Source organism: Leucoraja erinacea, chromosome 9 (assembly GCF_028641065.1).
Source record: "Leucoraja erinacea ecotype New England chromosome 9, Leri_hhj_1, whole genome shotgun sequence".
Lineage (NCBI taxonomy): Eukaryota > Metazoa > Chordata > Chondrichthyes > Rajiformes > Rajidae > Leucoraja > Leucoraja erinaceus.
In genome coordinates this window covers 40241591-40257750 of record NC_073385.1, presented here as the reverse complement: position 1 = coordinate 40257750, position 16160 = coordinate 40241591, and the positions used below count along the sequence as shown (strand labels likewise).

At 47.0% G+C, this 16160-nt stretch overlaps 1 protein-coding gene across 2 annotated transcripts in view; it reads right to left on the bottom strand.

The window, feature by feature from the left end:
* The window catches only part of kif26ab (kinesin family member 26Ab), a 152944-nt gene that overhangs the window by 7506 nt on the left and 129278 nt on the right, over positions 1 to 16160 (bottom strand). The window contains exons 11-14 of one of the 2 annotated variants that reach the window (XM_055640628.1): positions 15353 to 15515; positions 11095 to 14545; positions 10456 to 10693; positions 6985 to 10261 (exon numbers count right to left, since the gene is read on the bottom strand). In XM_055640628.1, coding sequence (XP_055496603.1) covers positions 10494 to 10693; positions 11095 to 14545; positions 15353 to 15515 — 3814 coding nt within the window. In that variant the 3' untranslated portion in view covers positions 6985 to 10261; positions 10456 to 10493. Of the gene's footprint in view, positions 1 to 1011; positions 1206 to 6984; positions 10262 to 10455; positions 10694 to 11094; positions 14546 to 15352; positions 15516 to 16160 lie in introns of those variants that run through there. The other variant, XM_055640627.1, reaches the window with a different exon arrangement.

Genomic DNA, 16160 nt, shown 5'->3' with positions numbered 1-16160 from the left:
ACTGATAAAGTTTAATTACTTTAGATTAGTTTAGTTTAGATTAGTTTAGTTTAGTTCATTATTGTTGTAGGAGGACCATGTACCAAGGTACAGTGTAATGCTTTTGTTTGTGTGCTACCCAAAGAAAAGACTACAATGATTACAATCAAACGGACCACAGCGTACAAATAAAGGGTAAAGGGTACAACATTTAATGCAAAATATAACATTGAAGTCCGATAAAGTCCGATTAAAGATAGTTCAAAGGTCTCCAATGAGGTAGATGGAAGGTCAAGACTGCACTTCAGCTGGTGAGAGGATGGTTCGGTTACCAAGTGACAGCTGGGAAGAAACTGTCCCTGAATCTGGAGGTATTCGTTCTCAAACTTCTATACTTCTTGCCTGATGGGAGAGGGGAGAAGGAGTGAGGGAGAGACTGGTCCTTGATTATGCTGTTGGCCTTGCCGAAGCAGCGTGAAGTGTAGATGCAGACTATGGAAGGGAGGTTGGTTTGCACGATGGTCTGGGCTATATCCACAACTCTCTGCAATTTCTTGCGGTCTTGGATGGAGCTGTTCTCAAAGGTAGCCAAACACATTCTTCAGAAGGGTTAAGGCTTTTGTGCACATTTTAAGAGTATGGGAAGAAATCAGACTCTTGGCCTGCTGTTGCATTATAACGTTACGCAGCATACCTTTTCTCATCTGTAAAGGAGATGATGATACTGGCACAAATGACTATAGCATGTGATAAAGCAGGAAAGAAGGTAAAGACTCATTTAAAATATATTTACGGATATTTTTTTCCATTTATAGAATATCTCCCGACTAAGCATGATTAATAGTGAATAGTAATTATTTTTATCTCCGCTTTGTAAGGGCACTCCAACATATGCATAATAAAATTAATAATTATAGTAATTTAATTGCAGTCAATCCCCTTCATGTAATGGTACTTCATCTCTATTGAAGCAGCCATTCCAATTCCGCCGTCGTCATTTAGATTGTCTAAACTTGCACTAAATGTACTAACCTCCATCTCCTCTTGCCTGCGTCTCTGTAAGCGTTCCACATCATCAATCTGGTACACCTTGATTTCGAACGATTCCTTCATGGTGCCCGGCAGGGGTGGTAGATCTACCCACTGCCCCGTGGTGCCCGTTGGCTTACGGCCCAGGGAAGAAGTATCGGGCAGAGGGGCTGGTAACAGCCGGCGACGTTGTGTACCTAAAATAACAAGATGAACCCACTGTTTACTGAGGCTGTTCTTCCCTTGATCTACGACGCACTGGAACAATCTCCCAACAAAGTTGCAAGAAAACGTCCTCACAGTCATCACATTAAAAGTGGTGAACACTGCCCAGTTTATCGCGGGTACTGACCTCTACACCATCAAAGGGATCTATAGGAGCCGCTGCCACTAAAAGACAGTCAGCATCATCAGAGACCCGCGCTCTCATTTCATTCCTGCCATCAGGAAGGAGGTACATGAGCCTGAAACTATAATGTCCATGTTCAGGAACAGCTTCTTCACTATAACCTCCAAATAAACTCTGAACTACAGAGACTTGGGGCATTGGTTTTTACACTATTAGTGTTTGTTGTTACGTGCATGTATATGTACTGTATGTACGTAAGTATACACACTGAACATTTATTTTTCTTTCTTTCCACGTTAATTATATTATTTACAGTGTACCATGTTTACATAGTCTGTTGTGCTGCTGCAAGTAAGAATTTCATTGTTCAGTCTGGAACATATGACAAAAAAACACTCTTGACCCTTGACCCTTGACAGTCGACACAGTTACATTAGAACAGTGCCTTCACAATGACGTAGATCCAAAGAACTGCAGATGCTGCTTACCACACAAGTGCTGGAGTAACTTGGCGGCACATTGCCACAGTCGTAGATTTGCTGTCTCACAGCACCAGAGACCTGGGCTTGATGCTGGCTACGGGTGCTGTCTGTGTGGAGTTTGTACGTTCTCCCTGTGACCATATGGGTTTTCTCCGGGTGCTCCGGTTTCCTCTCACACTCCAAAGACGTGAAGGTTTGTAGGTTAATCGGCTTATGTAAAATTGTAAATTGTTCCTAGTGTGTATGACAGTGTATGGGGTGATCGCTGGTCGAGGTCCCCCTGTTTACACCCTGTATCTATAAAATCTAAAGACTAAACTCAGCGGGCAAGGGAGCATCTCTGGAGAACATGGATAGATGACTATTTGGGTCAACACCCTTCTTCAGACAGGTCTTGAAGCGATACGTCACTTATCCATGTTCTCCAGAGATACTGCCAGAGCCACTGAGATACTCTAGCACTTTGTGTCTTTCACCTTGACAACTTCCCCTTGAAACTAGGACAGTGTTCACTCTGCACCATAGTCAGATTTTATGAGTTAACTTATTTATGACCGTGTAATTCCTACAGAGTTGTCATATGCTTTACTGGACCTTACTGGACGAAACATTATTCACATTGCACGCTTTATCATGTATCTGTGGACGGCTCGATTGTAATCATGTCTTGTTTTTCTGCTGACTGGTTAGCATGCAACAAAAGCTTTTCACTGTACCTCGGTACACGTGACAAGAAACTAAGCTAACTAAAACCAACGCAATTTCAAATGTGTTCTCCTCTAACACGGGCTTGATTTTGGCGTTGATTTGTACGATGATGGTGCTATGGCATTCTGTTCAATTGAATACTGATTACTTTGAAATGACGGAAACCTTCCACCATCTGCTTTTTACATATGATCCAAGCATATATTGCCCAACCAAGCGACTAATGTGTGCTAGTCACAGAAGTGGATCTGCAATCACACATTACAATCGCTCCACACTTTTGAATCTCTAATTCTACTGGTAGCTTAATTAGCCATGTCTCCAGAAAAGGAGCACCGGGAGGTATAGTTGTGCCTTACCCCTGAGAAACATAATTGTCTCTCTCTATGCTCAGGTCTTTCAAAGAGAAAGAAAAGCCGGTCAAATAGAGATAGGGAGTGGGGGGGAGAGGGAGGGAGAGAGGGGAGAGGGGAGGGAGAGAGGAGGGAGGGGGAGGGGGGAGGGAGGAGAGGGAGGGGAGAGGGAGGGGAGGGGGGGGGGGGGGGGGGGGGGGGGGGGGGGGAGGGGGGGGGGGGCCAGAGGGGGGGGGAGAGAGAGAGAGAGGAGGAGGGAAAGAGAGATGGAGAGAAATCTCAATTTCTGCATTAAGAACAATACAAAGAACCTCAAATACAGGCAAAAGGTAAACAAACACAGAGCTGGGGAAGGGTGGGAGTGAGGGTAGATAGGGAGGAGGTAGAGTGGGGGTGGGAGGGGGCGAGAGAGGGAGTGTAGACGTGGCAACTACCCTCGCCCTTCATCGCGAGGCCTCATCGTTGCGGTCTCGATATCTCCTTCACTGCCGCGGTCTCAATGCGTCGCGGATACAAGCCCGGGTCGGAAAAAGCGGAACGTTAATTTAAATGCAGCCCTCCGCCTGACGTCACTGGAAGCTGGTGGCCGCCCACCCCCCTTGGTGGCCGCTCACCCACCCTTTGTGACGTAACTCGAAGCGGGTTGAAGGAGGTTTGCCGTTTGAAAACTTGGTTTTGACCATTTTTAAAACACTGTAACTTATGAAATATAGCCTCCAATGTGAAGTGAAGCACAATATTTAGTCGAGGGGGTTAATGTGATTAATAACCTGTGAAAATTTCTGCTCTAGTGCGTGCCGTTTTGATGAAAGTAGACAGACACATACGCACACACGTACATCCATATACATACAAGATGAGACTTTTATAGGTATATAGAGATAACCAAAACACTGATCTTGTGCTCTTCCGGTTTACGTGATTTTTCTATTTGCACAAAAATGGTACATGATAGCACTACGATTTTTCGCCACCTTACTCACCATTCTCCTGCGCTACAAGGGATAACAATTTTGTTCTGATCGATGGTATATTTTAAACGGTAAGGTTTAAAAATATTTTAAACTGAGCACGCACAGATTGGTCTCCTCTTCTGTCAGTCAGCGCCACACAGATTGGTCTCCTCTCCCATAAATCAATGCCACGGCTGGGATGGCGACGCCTCTTCCTGCACCACGGCCTCACCCACCTCACTCACAAACCTCTCTCCCCTCCTCACAGTAACTTGTCTATCGACTCCCCCACCACCGGCACCGGCTGCTGGGAGGGGGGGGGGGGGGGGGGGTTTCAGTGTAGGCCCTGATCTCTCTCTCTCTCCCTCACTCACCCTTCTCCCCCGCCTGCCCCATGCAGCAATGGCGGTCCCATCTACCCATCCGCACGGGTGAATAGCTGCAATCGTCCATAGCTGCCGCTGCGGTAACTCACCCTCATGGCCCTCTCGGAGATCTTCTCCTCCACCTCGTCGAAACTCGTGGTGCCCAATGTGACGAACACCAACTCCATTCCCCCCCCCCCCGCAGCGAGCAGGCAGGCAGGTAGGTGGGTAGGCAAGGCGGGGATGGGCCGAGTGGTAGCAGTGGGCAGTCGGGGATATGGGCCAAGCAGTAGCTGCACACACACGATGTAAACTTTTCCATTCGTCAAGTCAACGGGATCTAAACCACAGCTAACAATGAATGACCTGTGGAGGAAGGAACTGCAGATGCTGTTTTTTATGGAGGGAGGGAGGGAGGGAGTGAGTGACTGAGGGTGGGGGAAAGGGGAGGGAGGGAGAGGTGAGGGAGGGATTGGAGGAAGAGAGGAGAGAGACGGGAAAGATCCTGGGGAGGTGAGGAGGGATGGTGGGGGGATTGAGGGAGTGTGGGCAGTTGAGGAGGGAGAGGAGAGGGGAGGGAAGGGAGAGGAGGTCAGTGGGGGAGGTCAGGAGGGATGGTGGGGCGGGGTAGGGGAGGTGAGGAGTGGGGGATAGAGGGATAGGAGGGGTATGGAGGGGAGAGGAGTTATGGAGGGAGTGACTAAGGGTAGGAGAAAGGAAGGATTGGGGAGGGATTGCGGAGGGGAGGAGGTGAGGAGGTGAGGGGAAGGAAGAGGGAGGGTGAAGTGGAGGGGGAGGGAGTGCTGGGGGATGAGGGGAAATGAGCCACGCCTGCGTAGTTGGGGGCTATGCGTCAGTGGTGGACTATTGCGTTGGGGGAGCCAACGAGTCTGCACTTAATCTAGTTATTATTACCTAATTAACTTAACTTAAAATTAACTTAAAACAGCTCACCCACCCTCGCATGCACAGTTGAGGGAGAGTTCCCGTGCAATTGGGGAAGGATTGCGGAGGGGAGGAGGAGAGGGGAAAGACGAGGGAGGATGAAGAGGAGGGGAGGGAGTAATGGGGATGAAGGGAAATGAGCCACGCCTGTGCAGTTGAGGGCTATTGTGTTGGGGGAATGGGTTGCGTTGGGGAATGGGTGAGTGGTGGAATAATGCGTTTGTGGAACGGGTTGCGTTGGGGTACATGGCCTTCCATGTGACAGGGACCCAACGGGTCCCACTTAGTCTAGTATATATATCTATATTACTAAAAGCCTGATCTTGACCACTTCCTGTTGTTCTGTATATTGATTTTAGAAAAAACGCTACCACTTACGGCTGTGATTTTTGGTCATCTTACTCAGTCCCCCTCCGCTGCGCAGGACAAGAGGTTTGCAGCTTAATTGACTTCTGTAAATTGTTCCGAGTGTGTTGGATAGAACTAGTGTAGGGGTGATCGTTGGTCAGCGTGGATTCGGCAGGCCAAAGGGTCTGTTTCCACCTGTATCTCTAAACTATACTAAATTAAATGTGGGAGGAAATCGAAGCAGCCAGGGAAAACCCACACGGTAACAGGGAGAACGTACAAACTCCACACAGACAGCACCCGAGGTCAGGATCGAACGCTGGTCTCTGGCCCTGTGAGGCCACGGCTCCACTATCTGCGTCGCGGTGATGCACATTTCTGTTTCCTATCCACCTTCCAAGGGCACGTGACCAATGCAACAGGTATGGATGAGAATATGCCCGGCAACAATCTCAAACAACCCCATTAACTCGATAATAAGTTAGAATGGACAGTCAGAATGGAATTGTTTATCAGTGAGCAAAGAAAATTCATAATTAAAGATAGAGAGTTACATTTTAGGGATGGTGCATGAAATGGAGCAATCAACCTAATTATTGGGGAATGGAATTTGGGCGGCAAAGTGGCGAAGTGGAAGAGCTGCTGCCTCACAGTGCCAGATCCCTGGGTTCGATCCTGACTATGGATGGTGTCTGCACGGAGATTGTATGTATTCCCTGTGACCGCGTGGGGTCTCTCCGGGTGCTTCAGTTTCCTCCCACACTCCAAAGACATACAGGTTTGTAGGTTAATTGGCTTTGGTAAAATTGTACATTGTCCCTAGTGTGTAGTGTGCGGGGTGATCGCTGGTCGGCACGGACTCAGTGGGCCGAAGAGCCTGTTTCCACGCTGAATCTCTAAAGTCCAAAGTCTAAACAGTTTGAGTTTAGATTAGTGTCATTTGTACCAAGGTACAGTGAAAAGCTGGTGTTGTGTGCTAACCAGACAGCGGAAAGGCAATCAATTAGACCCAGCAATGCAATCAATATGTAACCGTTCTACCTGCATCTTTCAGTCACAGTCAACTAAACCTCAATATATTGCCAGTCACTGGCTGAAATTTTTCTAATTGTGAAAAATATCAAAAGCAAGCAGCTGAGATATTATGAATTGTTATCTGTATCATGCATCCAGATGATTGACAGGCGTCTTTGGAATTATGCACAATGTTGCATGCGGCTACTGCAAATAGTACATTTATTGAGAAAGCGCACATACATCATGTGGAGATTGGCTATGCTCTTGCTGCTGGTTTCCAGATAGGATGCCTTTCACTTGAGTATCATGATTTTATCTGGAAACTCAGTGAGACCACGCCAAGTCGAATAAAACTGGGATGTTAGTATAATTCCACATTAGCTCAAGTGCTTTTAACAAAAACGGAGTGAAAAAATATGTAGGCAATGGCAATATTAAATAAAAGGACAAGGCAGCCATAAGTGAGAATAGTTTACTGAATAACTAGAAAAATATTACAAATGAATAAGTTATTACTCAGTAGAAAAGTAGAATACATAAAATTGTAGTTCTCCGAGCTGCTACCATGTGATAGATTGTACAACTTAATGAATGAGATGGACATGTTGCAAATATATTGTAAGTGCAATTACTACCAATACTTCACATTTCTGTGCAAAAATATTCGGACAACTAAACTATTTTGACAATTAACTTTTATCAGAAACAACTAGCACATGATTGTTCTTTTGTATTTTACAAGTCAATACAAATTGCTGGTGATGGGTCCCATCCAAGGTGGTCCACCATTTATTGAGTCTTGGTCCCTTGGAAAGCCTTTTGGATTTCTTCAGATACTGAGTGGCTACATCTCAAAGCATCATGGAAGAGTGCTGGTCATTCCATAGCTTTGGATTCATATGGGAATCCAGCTACTCTGCTTTCATTAACTAACCCTAAGCTACACGACATTTTCCTGGCAGAACTAACGCCATGGGGCTATCTACAGACGGCAGTGAAGGCCAAGACATTTGGGTATTTTTAAAGCAGAGATTGATAGGTTCTTGATTATGAATGGTGTCAAATGTTGCAGGAAAAAAACAGGAGAATAACACAACAAGTCATAGGAGCAGAATTAGGCCATTTGGTTCATCGAGTCTACTCCACCATTCAATCGTGACTCATCTATCGTTCCCACTCAGCCTTATTCTCTTGCCTTCTCCCTTGACTAACTAAGAGTCTGGCAATCACCGCCTTAAAAAATACCCATTGACTTGGTATCCACAGCAGTCTGTGGGGTTGAGAAGGAAAAATAGATCAGCCTTGATTGGATGGCAGAGTAGACTCGATGGGCTGAATGGCCTAATTCTGCTCCCATGTCTTATTGTCTTATGGTCTATGGTTAACAAACCACAAAGAATAATACAGGTGTAGAAAACAGCTTACTTCCCCAAAGATTCATCCCATCCTGCAGGTATCATTTAAGTCAGCCTAAAACCAACATGGAGCGGCAAGGTGGCACAGCGGTAGAGTTGCTGCCTTACAGCATCACAGACCCTGGTTTGATCCGGACTACAGGTGCTGTCTGTACAGAGTTTATATGCTCTCCCTTTGATCGCTTGGGTTGTCCCCGGGTGCTCCAGTTTCCTCCCACATTCCAAAGATGTACAGGTTTGTAGGTTAATTGACCAGTAAAAATTCAAGATTATCCCTAGTGTGTAGGATAGACCTAAGGTACAGGTGAGTGTTGGTCGGCACAGACTCTTTGGGCAGAAGGGCCAGTTTACACACTGTATCTCTAAATTAAACAGAACTCCTTGAAGATAATGGTCCAGAATTAATGATGCAAACATTCACATAGTTCGGGCAGGGACTGGTATTAACTTAAATGCTTATTCCTCATTAACTTTTAATTAGCTGTTAATTCAGGTACCACTGACTGGGTTTACTGCTCGCTCCACGCTGATTGCAATAGCAAACACATTCAATAAGTAAAGAATGCCTCGTTAAGAATTACTTTATCTTTTTAATCCTCTGTAAATTGGGCACAGCTACAGCTTATGTTGGGGTGGCATGGTTGCACAGTGGCAGAGTTGCTGCCTCACAGCGCCAGGGACCCAGGTTCGATCCTGACTATAGGTGTTCTCTGTGTGGAGTTTGTACATTCTCCTCGTGACCAAGTGGGTTTTTTCCGGGTACTCCAGTTTCCTCCCACAGTCCAAAGATGTACAGGTTTGTAGGTTAATTGGCTTTGGTAAAATTGTCCCAAGTGTGTGGGATAGTGCTAGTGTACAAGGTGATCGCAGGTCGACACGGACTCAATGGGCCGAAGGGCCTGTTTCCACGCTGTATCTCTAAAGTCTACAGATATCGGGAAAATGTCTTCATTCCACACAGTCAGACTATAGCTATGTATCCAAAGGGGTTATCAGTTCACCTGCAATAATATAGGGGTTAAAAACAACTAGTTACCCTACCTACAGCTAAAGTTTGCAACCCGATATTCAGTATACGTTTTGGTGACCAAACCTCTCGACTCCCATAGCAAAGATTGCAGACTTTAACACTTACTTGACCCTCTACTATTCACATAAATAAATGAAATATTGTACCCAGCAATGCACATATACCTGATGTGTATTCCAGCAGTTAAAGCCCCTGTCCCACTGTACGAGGACATTCAAGAGTTGTTGCGAGTTTTCCCCGATTCGAACTCGGAGAATGTCCGTAGCGGGTCCGTACGAGTTCGTGGCTGTCCCTTAGCGGCTCGTACGAGTAAAAAGTAACAATTATTTTCTTCACAAGTACTTTTTTACTTGTGGACATTTTTTTGCAGGGATGAAAAAACGTCACGAGTTTGCCGGATGCCCCGAGTGCCTACCGTTAGCATTACGAGCCGCTACGAGACATCCACAAACTCCTACGGACGTGCTACGGACATTCTCCGAGTTCGGATCAGGAGAAAACTCGGGAGAGCTCTTGAATTACCTCGTACAGTGGGACAGGGGCTCAAGGCTCTTGGCTGGCTGTTCAAAACTAAATTGAGGAAAGATTTGCATTTACATAGCAACTTTCACAATCCTTTCTTTGGACTTTAGACTTCAGAGATACAGCACGGAAGCAGGCCCTTCAGCCCACAGAATTTGTGCCGACCAGCAATCACCCTGAACACTAACACTATCCTACACACTAGGGGCAATTTGCAATTTTTAACGAAGCCAATTAACCTGCAAGCCTGGATGTCTTTGGAGTGTGGGAGGAAACCGGAGCACACAGACTTACGCAGTCAGAGGGAGAACGTACAAACTCCGTACAGACAACACCTGTAGTCAGGATTGAACCCGGGTCTCTGGTGCTATAAGGCAGCAACTTTACCATTGCCCCACTATGCTACCTCTCTACCGCTGCGCCACTGTGCCACCTCTCTACCGCTGCACCACTGTGCCACCCTCAGAACTTCTCAAAACACTATGCGGAGCTAATTAAGTATTTTGGAAATGCACATACTGTTGTAAATCTGGCAAATAAATTTGACAAAGTTTGCTAGCAGATAACAGCATAGATTTATAGCTTGCCGTTGGAGTATAAATTTATGCTGTCAACTAATTTTCTTTTTCATTTAATAACATCTGAACTGTATGTCTGGCGCAGTGATTCCTCTGCAGCAGTGGATTCCATCTTGTCCGATTCTTATCCAGGTTTACAGAGAGAATCAAATCATTTTCCACAATTGCATTCACTTTATAGAATGAACCTGTGGAAACAAAAGGAACAAATTACAAATTGTTAATCGCATGCATATATGTTGTACAATTGAAAGCAGACAATTCAAATTCAGTATTATTGCGAAATTAAGACCATTTTTTTCAGATAATTTGGGGCATTCTGCTTCGGTCTAGTTCAGACAATATTAGACTATACATGAACGGAATTAAATTTAACACTCACCAGATTATCTGGGTCTCCAAGTTAGATGGTTTGCCGGCTTAGAAAGGACTTGGTGACTTGTCCATGTCTTCAGCAGCATAGCAGCTCAACAATGTTCTTTCAACCTTTGAACAATTTCTTTTCACAAGCCTTTTCAGGTCACAGATTCTTTTCTGACAAGGTTGTGGCGTGGTCAACTTTTCAATGGATGTTGGTACCGAAGTGACTGATCCAAAGAAAGCATCTTGGTATTTGTGAACTATTGGCGAGAATAATAACTCTCTGGGTGAAACCATGCAAATGCTCTTTGTTCCTGTTGAATCCACTTTGCATAATTATCATCAACAGTTAAGTTGCATTATTCCCTTTACCCTGTATCAGTACACTGTGGATGGCTTGATTGTAATCGTGTATTATAACAAGGACCTGCAGATGCAGATTTACACCGCTACCACACAACAAAAATGTTTTTCACTGTACTCTACACACATGACAATAAACTCAAACTAATCAACAAAACTAACTAACTTACCAACTAACTAAGATTGTTGGAGTTCAGATTGAATAATTAGTTTCTGATTGTTTGCTAAAAGTTCAGCTTTCATTGTTCTCTATTTAAAGATCACTGTTCACTGAAAATAAACCGTGCAAAAAGCTTACCTGTGGTCCGCTTCTTGGGGGACTTTGCGGTTCGGTTTCGGCTGGACGAGGACATCCCGCTTTCACTCATGGAGTCGTGAGCCGATGAGGCGCTCCCTGTGGCCTCACTGTCGCGGATCATGCTCTCGTAACCACTGCTGCCACCGCTGTGGTAGAAGAGGGCCGTCCTCCCCATGGCCGGCGGTAGCTCGCCGCTGAGCACGCTGCTGTTGTCACTGCCGTGCCCGCTGCTGTAGCGCTGAGGCCGCCGGGGAGCTGTTATCTTACTGTACGGAGAGGGCAGGACCGGTATCTGGGTGACTTCATCGCTCAGGTTGACCCCACTGTCATTGCCGCTGTCCGAATCGGCCGATCCTCTCAAGTGGCTCGTCTTTCCGGGGGAGACTCCGGAGGCCAGCTCGGAGACGCGGCTGTTCGCTGCCCGTACCGCTTGCTTGGTCCCCATGATAGTTCCTTTGCCGGGTTTACAAGCAGCTACCTGCGCCGACCGACCCACCGCCTTCCCGTTCGATGGAGCACTGGAGCTGCGTCCCACCGACTGAGTCAACGACTTTACCGAAGTGCTCAGCCCCTTCGCTCCGCTTGTGGAAAGACTCCGACACTTACTTCCCGACACCAAAGCCTTGTTGTTGGAGGCACATTTGGTCTGATTGGGTTTCACTGGCACGGGGACCATGGAGACAGGTGGGGTTGCCGCTACCGGAGCCGAGGGTGACAAACCGAGCCTCGGAACCGACCGTCCACCTCTGCCGTTGTTGCTAATGGCAGGGTGACCACTCTCCTTGGCCGCACTGGTCTTGGATCCCACCGACAATAGACTATCACATCTCTCCAGTGACATCTGACTGCCACAGCGATTCATCGGGTCAGGCTTAGGCATTCTGGATTTTGAAGCGGAAACGTTTTTAACAGGGAACTGCTCGGGTTTGATGTTTGCTGGTCTACTGCAATCTTCAACCAAGCAATGAGACACATTTAGCGTCCGATCTATTTCATTTTCTAACTTTGGTGCTAATACCTTAACAGCTTCTGGGCTGGTACATTTCTGGACACTGGTTAGCAACGTGGCTCTGTTTTTCTGCTCCAGACTTGACTTGCGGACGGGAGGGGCAGGCGGCATTCCGTTGAACCGCGGCAACATGCTCGCCTTGGCCGCTGCTGCCTTCTTACTGCTTGTCGACCTCAAGCTGCACGTGTCCCGTAGGTCTTTGGGCACAGCTCCTGCGTTGGTGCTGGTGTGCATTATTGGCATGGTTGCGACCATTGCATTGCCTTTCTTGGCTTGCGATACTCTCGCCGGGGCTTCAGTTTTTCTGGCAATTGCGCCGGCGCCGTTGCTAACCACGGCCACTTTATTTGCCATTTCACATCCGTACACAACTCGCTGCGTGCAGGAGACGGTTGTCTGAAACTTGCTCAGCCTCGGAATGGTCCCCGTACCCTGAGCAGGTTTCATCTGTTGCTTCATTTGACAGTTTGTACTAGATTTGGGAGGAGGCTTGATTGAAAGTTCTCGGTCCTCTGTTTTTGGTTCCAGTTGGCTGTTTGTGCGACATAACCAAGGATCCTCAAGCTCATCTCCTTGCCGTTGTGTTTCTCCGCATTGTACTGTGCTACTGCTATGGATCACGGATGAGGTAGGCTGTATTTTCCTGGGAAGACTGGACGAGTGAACAGAATCATCTTCGGAAGTTGCTGGGCCAGGACAATGGGCGCTCGTCCTGCATACAGCTGAATCGTGAGTCCCATTCACTGCTTTGGATAAACTTAAGGCATTGGAACTTTTGTTGGCGCTGGGAAGAAGTCGGCTTGTGCTGGGGATTTCATTGTCAAGTTCAGCAGGGCAGAATGCACTGTCAATCAGGGTGCTTTGTTGTGCCAGTGCCATTGGTGCAGCAATGTCTTGCAGCCCAGCAGCTGAGTCCAAATGAAAAGGCCTCAGTGAGTTCCCACCATAACTGTAGCAAGACTGCACAACAAAGGTGTCTGGCAGTTGTGCTCCATCACTTTCAACGGCACAGATACTGACTTCACTCAGCCAGGAGCTGATTGAGGAGTTGCAAAAGGAGTCATCAGTCAGCGGCACAGCGGGGTCTAGGTTTGCCCCAGCATTCGTCGGTGTTGAGGTATAAGCTTCAAAGTCATCGTTGATGCTACTGATGATGCTGACTGGTCGGGAGCCTGAAGCTAAAGCCTGCAGCGAGCAGTCGCTGTTAAAGCTGATGATGCTGGCTGGCCGACCACCGACTCCTTCGAAGGACAACTCCTCCACCACGGTGAAGACCAGCTCATCCTCTCCGTTCAGCTCCACCGGCTGCTGCAGTGTCACCGTGGTGGTTAACACGTCCCGATCCACGCAGCCGCTCCATAGCGCTGATCTCCGGCAGCCCACGCCAGACGCGCCGGAATGCTGGCATCCATTCCTGTAACCTGCCGTGCCCCCCTCGGTTGCAGTGGGCTCGGGCTTACTTGCCGCCTGATGGCTCATTCCTACAGGGGGCGTTCTAATGCTGCCGCTGCCACTGAACTCTGAGCTAACGCTCTGTCTGTCCTTTGGTTGGGGCGGGGGCGGGGCGGGGCTCGGTAAAGGTCTCCGAGTGAAGAACAACTTGTCCCGCACCACAGGTGTTATCGCCGCTTGTGGATGCTCCACTGCTGTTGGGACATTGGATCTGGCCACGTAGAAGGCGGCTGAGACTGTCTCCTTGACACCTCCTGCCTCGTTATCACCGCTTAAATCCCCTTTGCTTCCTTCACCCCTGCCTTGCGATTGGAAAGATTCTGCCGTGAGGGAGTGGGATGAGGGAGGTGGACTCTTCACGGGGGATCCATTCTGTTGCGTTGCAGGAATCAGAGGCTCCAGACTCTGCCCTTCTTCAACCGAAGAATATTTTCCATGCACGTGTGAAGACGGTACTTGCTCCAATGCCGTTGAACATTGTGCCACTTCCTGCACCGAGATAAATTGTGTGTTCTCCAACCTTGGTCCAGCTGCACTGCTGCTGCAGATGAATAGCCCTTGCTCGTAAGAAAATCGGATGGGTTCCTCACTTCCATCAATGCACTCCAGTCTCTCCTGCAACTCAGCAAAGGTGTTGCATTTGAAGTAGTCCCGTTCACTCTTCTTACCCAAGATGGCGACACCAGCCTCCTTGACCCTCTTAGGTTCGCTCCTCCTGTTGAGGGAAGGGATGATGGGCACAAACTCCGGCGGCCCTTCGTTATCCGTCAGTTCTCGATCAGACAGCGCGGCGCCATTGGGACCAACGTAAATGACCGTGTCACACGATTGCTCACTGCTTGAAGAGTAATCAGGGTCACTGGACATTCCTAACGCAGGGAGGTCTGAATTAAGAGCTGTGGTTCTTGCATGAAAGGGCCGTAAAAGTGGCGGTCTCCGAATCCGACCTTCGTCACAAGAACTCTCTCCTCCTGAAGAACTTGAGGCATACTATGTTCAAAAAGAAAACTGATTGTTTTTACACAGGAAATACAAACACAAACTTAACAGGAGAGAAAATGAAGATTAAAAAGTTACTTTTAATCCTTACTGCACCAAGGTTAAAGAGTTTTTAAGAAGGAACTGCAGATGCTGGAAAATCGAAGGTACACAAAAAATGCTGGAGAAACTCAGCGGGTGCAGCAGCATCCATGGAGCGAAGGAAATAAGCAACGTTTCGGGCCCGAAACGTTGCCTATTTCCTTCGCTCCATGGATGCTGCTGCACCTGCTGAATTTCTCCAGCATTTTTGTGTACCTAAGGTCATAGAGTTATAGAGTAATTCCGTGTGGAAACAGGCCATCCGGCCCAACTTGCCCACGCCAACCTACATGCTCCATGCACACTAGTCCCACCTGCCTGTATTTGGCCCATATCCCTCTAAACCTGGCCTATCCATTCTTAAACATTGAGATAGTACCTCCTCCAAAAGCTCGTTCCGTACACCCATCACCCTTTGTGTTAAAAAGTTACCCCTCGGGTCCCTATTAAATCTTCCCCCCTCACCTTAAACTTATATCCTCTGGTTCTCAATTCCCCTACTCTGGGCAAAAGAATCTGTGCATTTAACCTAATCATTCCATGATCTTGCACACCTCTATAAGATCACCCCTCATCCTCCTGTGGTCCAAGAAATAAAGATCACCACTCATCCTCCTGTACGACAAGGAATCATCTTCTTCACCATAAAACGATCATAAATTGAAATTACAATTGAAATTAATAGCATTTGTAACTTAGCTTGAAAACCAGACTGACCTTGGACTTTTTTTTCCTCATTCGATGAATTCGTGCTGCAAGCTGAATGCTTGTGAGGGTTTCTGCATAGTTGACAGGGGAGTCAGAAATATGGGTGATCATTGTTGTTCTACAGTTTATATTCCCCAGCGATTCCCTCAACAGCATGGCGAGCTTGCTATCTCTATTGTGCAACAGAACAAATAGACTTAGCTACAAGAAAAGTGTCCAATTAAACATATTCATGATTCGTTAAATTATCTTCCCAGCTGTTATCAAGCAACTGAACCATCCTACCAACAACTTGAGAGCAGCCCTGAGCTACTGTCTGCCTCATTGGAGAACCTCGGGCTATCTTTGATCGGACTTTGAAAGGCCAGAATAGAATGAAAACAGAGAGGATGTTTCAACTAGAAGGAGTGTCCAGGACCGGCGGGCGCATCTTCAATATAAAAGGACGTAACTTTAGAAAGACGATGAGGAGGAATTTCTTTATTCAGAGCGTGGTGAATCTCTGGAATTCATTGCCATGGACAGCTGTGGAGGCCAAGGCTATGGATATTTTAATGTTGGAGATTGTCAGATTCTTGATTAGTAAGGATGTCAGCAGTAATGAGGGGGGAAGGCAGGAAAACGGGGTTGAGAGGGAAAGATAGATCAGCCGTAATTGAATAGCAGAGTAGACTTGAACCAAATGGCTCAATTCTGCTCCAAGAACATATACTTATGAACACGACTTTACTGGGCTTTACCTTGCACTAAACATTATTCATATTATTCTCTTTATCCTATATCTGTACACTGTGGACTGCTCAATTGTAATCATGTA